This window comes from Theobroma umbraticum, unplaced genomic scaffold (genome assembly GCF_002168275.2).
Source record: "Theobroma umbraticum cultivar Fairchild unplaced genomic scaffold, ASM216827v3 scaffold_20.0, whole genome shotgun sequence".
NCBI lineage: Eukaryota > Viridiplantae > Streptophyta > Magnoliopsida > Malvales > Malvaceae > Theobroma > Theobroma umbraticum.
In genome coordinates, this window is record NW_018397266.1 from 6,132,369 (window position 1) to 6,139,174 (window position 6,806).

At 34.0% G+C, this 6,806-nt stretch overlaps 1 protein-coding gene across 1 annotated transcript in view; it reads left to right on the forward strand.

Moving 5' to 3' along the window:
- LOC110423502 (Putative thiol-disulfide oxidoreductase DCC) overlaps window positions 1-1,615 on the forward strand; it is a 5,916-nt gene extending 4,301 nt beyond the window's left edge. Inside the window, exons 3-4 of the mRNA XM_089784739.1 lie at window positions 35-240; window positions 1,281-1,615. Of these exons, the coding sequence (XP_089640865.1) occupies window positions 35-240; window positions 1,281-1,504 (430 nt within the window). The 3' untranslated portion in view covers window positions 1,505-1,615. The remainder of the gene's footprint in view (window positions 1-34; window positions 241-1,280) is intronic.
- The last annotated feature ends 5,191 nt before the right edge of the window (window positions 1,616-6,806 follow it).

The following is a 6,806-nucleotide window of genomic DNA, read 5'->3' on the forward strand; positions in this document are numbered from 1 at the left end:
ATATTTTGAGTTTTTGGGTTTTGTTGCCGTTAAGTCTTTTCTTACTTTTTCTGGTATTTTGTCATTTTAAAGGGGTGAAGTGGGTGATTAAAGTGGACAAATACAGGAAGATCAAGTTCTGCTGTGTTCAGTCAAAGGCTGCTGAACCATACTTGAGAGTTTGTGGTGTTGATCGAGAGGATGTTCGTCGTCGGTTTGTCTTTATGGAAGGCCTTGGTGTCTATCACCAAGCTTCCACTGGTTAGTTCTCTCACGACTTATTTTCTTCCAGAATTAATGGCTTGCTATTTGCATTCTTTTGTTTGACATAAAAACATTTTTTACCCAAAATTTATTGTGTTATTCTGTGTATTCTGTGGTGGGTTTGTCTTGGAAATTGGTGTTCAATGCCATCTCAAAAGTTCTTTGGTTGTATTCCTCCAGTGGAATAGATGGCATTCAGAAGGATTATTGTTTGAAACTCAGAATTCTTTTGCCTTTTTTTTCAAGGAGAATGTCTTTGTAGACTAGGAGACAATGGTTTGCTAGTTCTATGAGGAAGTAATTGGATCAGTCAAAGATGGCAGATGAAAATTTGTTGAATGTAAAAAATTTCTGGTTTTTAGCACCACTTTACAATAGATTGCTGTGTCTACATTGTGTATATTTGGCATTTATCTGCAATGACTTGCATCAACTAGTTAGCAGAGCAGTGTAGGGCAGGTGAGGGCCATTATTTTTTTATCATGAGGTTACAGTGGGAGGCAAAAATTTCAATTACAATTAAATAACTTTCATATAAATCACATATTACAAACTGGAAGAAATCAATAAATAAACCATGCACTAAACCCACATAAGGTTGGACTTAAACTTGGGACCTTAGGCTCTTGGGTCTCCTCTATGCAATTCAGACAAGGCCTCCTCCATGCCATTGAGACAAGGACTCATTGGCAGCCATTATTTTAGTTAAAAGGCTGGACTTAATTTCCAGAAAGCCACTCTGCAAAAGTTGAATTGATAACAAGGTGATAGCTTGGAAGGGAATTATCATTCCATATAGAGGAACTCCAAATAGCTTTTGGGCCAGTAAAGATCGTCTCTTACTAATTCAGTGCAGTTGCATTTGAAACATGAAAATTGGACAATATTTCTTAGTAAAAGCATCTTACTGTCTGCTGAAATTTAATTTCTAGATGGTTGCTAGATTGAGAATTTTATTATTTGCGCTTGCATTCGTTCTGTTTGCTGCCTTCTAATCCCTATGAAATTCAACATTTGGCTATAACTGTGTTTTGCAGCTGCATTGAGAGTATTGTCATACTTGCCACTTCCCTACTCTGCTTTAAGTGCATTTTTTATAATTCCAACTCCATTGAGAGACGCAGTTTATGATTATGTTGCCAAGAGGCGTTATAACTGGTTCGGAAAGAGTGAAGACTGCCTAGTTTTGCAAGAGAATGAGCTCTTGGAGCGTTTCATAGATAGGGAAGAAATGATGGATCGTAGTCAATCAAATTTGTAACTCAGCTACCTCCAATACAATTAGACAAGTTTAATTTTGATTGTAAATGTTGCAAGTTGTCAGAGAGTATTTTCACCTGCTTGCAATAAATTACAAAGCTTTATTATCATATGATGCGATCCAAACATTTTCTTAATCACCCTAAAAGTCTTGGAAGATGCAGTCCTCGCCAAGGAACAAAAAACAGAAAGTGGAAAGGAAGGAAAGGGAGGAAATGAATGAAAAAGATGGTGCCCAAATATTTATCTCCAGGTGTTGAAACAAATATTTTCGCTGAGTCAGGTCTTCCATGTAACCAAACTGACCTGTTTTCTTAAACCATAGGCTCTGAAGAGAGCCCTGTAAAATGGCAAATGCCTGTTACGGACGGGGATGACCAACCACCATGTTGTGATGTGTCACAAATCATACCATCCTACAAGATATTATTTGTTTTAGTTCATTTTTAGTTGACATGAACACTTAAATATTTAATCTCATTTTAGCATATACTATTAAAGTTGAAGGATATATTTTGTTTTTTGATAAGTTTATCATGTTAAAAATAAATGACAAAATTTTGTTAAAGGGACAATTTGAGAAAAAAAAAAAAGTGATGATAAAGAACAGCATATTGATTTATTTTCATAAAAAGTTTACCTTTTTTAAAGACAACAATTAATTATCGTAAAGTTATAAAGAAAAACCGTTGAATAAAACTAACAATCTAAACTAATAGGAAAATGGACGCGGGCTCCATCATTGCTATTATGGCATATACAAACTACTCTTTTGGACCCACACAAACAATAAATATGGTCTTTTAAAAAGTCACGTTTTCCTGTAACATTAAAAACGATACTACATGATTTAATGAATCACGGGACTTACTTACACATAATTGTCTTGACCACTTGATGTGAATAACAATGAAAAACATTTCCATGCATAAATAGAAGTCATTTTCTAACATCTCATTGACTTTGATCTTGCAGAAACCTAGCTTTAATCTGAAAATAAGAAATTTATCTTTGCCTAATCCCCAGGTGAAGATATCTACAACTTGTTCATCTATATTGCAATATTTCACACTAATTTCTTCATTCTTTACAGCATTTCTTATTGCATGATATTTGACTTTGATATGTTTGCTACGACCATGCTGTATTAGGTTCTTGGCAATGGCTATTGCGAATTGGTTGTCAAGCTAAATTGTTGTTCCACTAACCTGTTTAAAACTCAAGTCATTTATAATTTTTCTTAACAAAAGTGCATGGTTGGTAGTCAAGGTAGCAGCCACATTTTCGGCTTCACTAGAGGATTGAGCCACTATTTCTTGTTTCTTTTAAATTCCATGCAAATACAACACTTCTAAGTGAAAAACAGAAACCAGTGATGCTTTTGGCATCATTTGTACAACGGCATAATTGCTATCACAAAATCCCATAAGTTCTTCACTTTCACCATGGATATACTTGAGTCTGTATTTTACAATTGTTTTGAGGTATCGTAAGACTCGTTTTGCAACTATCATATGAATTTCGAAAGGCTTTTGCTTGTACCTTGTCAGAACATTTGTTGCATGCATTATGTTAGGTCTAGATGTTGTTAAATACAACAAACAACCCACCAAACTTCTACATTGAGACATGTTTGCAACTAGAGCATTATCTTTTCTATATAGTTTGTTTTTAGAAGCCATATGGGTATTAACCGGTTTACAAGACTCCATATGAAACACTTTGAGAAGTTCTAGAGCAAATTTGCTTTGGTGAAGACAAATATATTCACGTTTTTATATGATTTCAAAACTTAGGAAATAATGCATTTTTCCTAGATCAGTCATATCCAATTTTTGTTTCATTTAGGTCTTGAAATTTTTCAACTCAAAACTGTTGGGTCTTGTTACCAAAATATCATCAACATAAAAGGAAACTATTAGACTTGGCCATGTGAGCTCTTAACATACAAAGTTGGTTCATTAAAGCTATGTCTAAATCCTTTCTTGAGCAAATAGCCATCAATTCTTCATACTAGGCTCTCGGAACCTATCTCAAGCCATACAAGGCTTTAATGAGTTTAGAAACTTTGCCTTCATTTCCTTTCTCCACAAACCCCTTCGGTTGCTTAATATAAACTTCTTCCTCAATTAAGCCATTAAAAAATGCAAACTTTACATCCAAGTGCCATATAAACCATTTTTCTCTTGCAACCAAAGCACATAATACTTGACTTGTATAATGTCGAGCTACTGGTGTGAAACTCTCGATGAAATCTATCCCATACACTTGTGAATAGCCTTTGGCTACAAGTCTAGCCTTACGTTCATTCACTAAACCATTTGCATTTAGCTTGGTTCGATATACCCACTTTACACCTATGGTTCTCTTATTTTCTAGTCTCTTAACTAATACTCATGTGCCGTTTTTCTTGATTACATCCATTTTGGCAAGCATTGCTTCTTGCCTAACTTTGCTTTTTGCTTCATCAAGGTTGGTAATGGGTTTAACAATGGTGTTACACTTTTCATAAATTTCTTTCGGGCTTCTCGTCTTTCTTATAGCATAATCATCATCATCTTTTTCATTAATTTTCTTGATATTCTCAACTTTACCATTGTTTGTACTTTGAAAATCTTCAACTTGGTTAGTGTTCTAGTTCCCTCTCATGTCTTTTTCAAACCTCACATCTTTTGACAAAAATACCTTGCTTGTGTGCACATTAGAAGCCTTACTAAAACCCAAATGGACAACCTCAGATTTTGTGTCAAGCTTTATGCACTTTTCATTAGGAATTTTTGCATAGCAGAAACATCCAAATACATGTAGATGAGAGATTGAAGGTTTGGTTCCTTGCCATTCTTCAAATGGGCTCTTCATGTTTAATGCTTTTATTGAAAGAATATTGAGCAATTAAGCTACAACATTTGTGGTTTTTACCAAAAGGTTTTAGGCATTTCTTTCTTTTGAAGAAGATATCTAGCCATCTCAATTAAGGTTCTGTTTCTCCTTTCACAAACCCTACTTTGTTGAAGGCTGTATGGTATAGTGGTGAAGTGTTTGATGCCATTTGTACTTAAATAATTTTTAAATTCATTTAAGTTATGAAGGGAGAAAGCGAACCATGCATCTCAATGCAACAAAAATCAAATAATACAGTGGAAACAAAATAAACATAGAAAACCAACCTCACCCATCCAAAGTCACTTTTCAATAGCCTTTTGAATGTCATTAAGCAATTTTGCAAGAAGCATATGATCATAAATCATTACCTTAGAGATAAAAGAAGTTTGATCCTTTATCTAAACATCGGAACATCCATTTGATTGACTTCACACCAAGCTTGGTTGTAGCAAACCAAAGCTGTTCAAGAGGTTCTTACGTAGTCTCTAATGAAAGTCCACACCAATGATATCCAAAAATCATTCACAAAGATTGGGATTACTCTAGCCTTTACAAAGTGCTAGATAGGTGATTCCAAGAATCAAACTTGGTCAAGTGCAAACACATTCCTTGGTCGAATAATTTAGAGAAAAAAACTATTTTCATTCTTTTACTAAGGGCAACTATAAAGTGGCTAGAGTTTTGTGTTTTTCACCTTCTTAGAAAGTAAGGCTTAAGTTAAGTTTACATAGTTAGAGTTTATTTCAACCCATGCATAATAAATTACATAACTCTTATGTAATTATGAACTAACCATTCACTTAATTAGACCATTTTAATTAGGTGCTTAGTAGCTTATGACTACTAACTTGATTAAGTCTTACTTAATCACCCACCCCATTTTATTTTCAAATTTCATTTTGGGTGTGTGACCCATTAGGCTTCCAACATGTTGGCAATGATTTTAGGATGTAATCCATAAATTAATTTTAGGATTAGATAAATTCAAACTGTGAATTTATCATTGATTATATCCCATCATGGCCGTTCAAATGTTAGAAAGTTAGGATGGTTTGACTCAACTTTTCAATGATGAGTCTTTCAGTTCAATTTAATCTTTTCATCATGTATATCAGAAAAACTAAAAGCATGGTGTAGTGTCTACTCTTTAAACCTTTCAATAATGGCTCTTGACTAAGTATAACTTTGAATGAAATTTGAAAAACTCCTTTTTTCGAAACTTCATTCCACTCTGGCTAGAGATTTACATAAGTTATTGTTTATCAAAGACGCAAATAGGATATACCCCTTTTATTTAGGATGATGAATCTTTTCTAAACCACTCATTTACCTTTATATGTCTCATGTTATACCCAATGACCATTACTTTGGGCATTCGTGTTTAATACCTAGTAAAATGGTATCAAAATATAGCAATCCTCATACAAGACAACTTGATGTCACAAGTTGAGAGATCATTTACACGATTATCATGTGAGGATATATTCCACAAACACTAGATTGAAATAGCAAATAGACTCCTCACGGTTGGTCATGTTCAATGAACTTATTACTAAAACAAACACTTACATTGTAATTCCAAGTATCCTTATAATTCAACTTATGAGATCGGTTACTTACTTTTCAAGTAAGGAACATAGAATGTGTTAGTTTTTAAGAATCATTGATATTTAGTCTCAATGACAAATCAACTAGGAACAATTTAGAGATTATGCTTTGACGTATAAGGATCTCGTTATTATAACACTTTACAATTTCCTTGCAAGGCGTGTTAATTTTATGGACTTCATTCAATAAACTTAAGAAGCATAGTTTTATTGATGAAGGAAAACCTCTAATCATTTATTATAGATGATATGATTACATGATTGTGATTTAAGCCTCGACCAATTTGATTGGTTGTAGGGCTTATTCCCAACAAGTTAAACTCACCCTAGTTATTTGTTTTGATGGCTTTTATTTTGCAATTTACTCATTCTCTACTTGAACTTTAAACCTCTTAAACCTCGTCTAACACATCAGCTTTTCTTTTTAGAAAACAAACACAACTGTACCTTATAAAGTTATCAATAATCAACAGGTAATAGAGATTTTCATTGAGAGATTTGGTTGTCATGAGACCTCCCACGTCTGCATGAAGGAGATGTAACTTGCAATGGGCACGTGAATCACTCCTTTTAGGGAATGGTGTCCTTAATTGTTTTGCCATGTTAGCATGTCTTGCAAACTTTTCCTAATTTTATGACTGCTGGCAACCCATCAATCATGTTTGAAGTGGCCATGTGACTAAGTGAGTCATGGTTCACATGGCCCAATCTTTTATGCCATGGTTCAGTGTAAGAGAAAATACATTTATATGCTTGTTATCTTATTTTCATCCAGTTCACGAGAAGGCATTTATTTTGCATTTCCACCGGGAA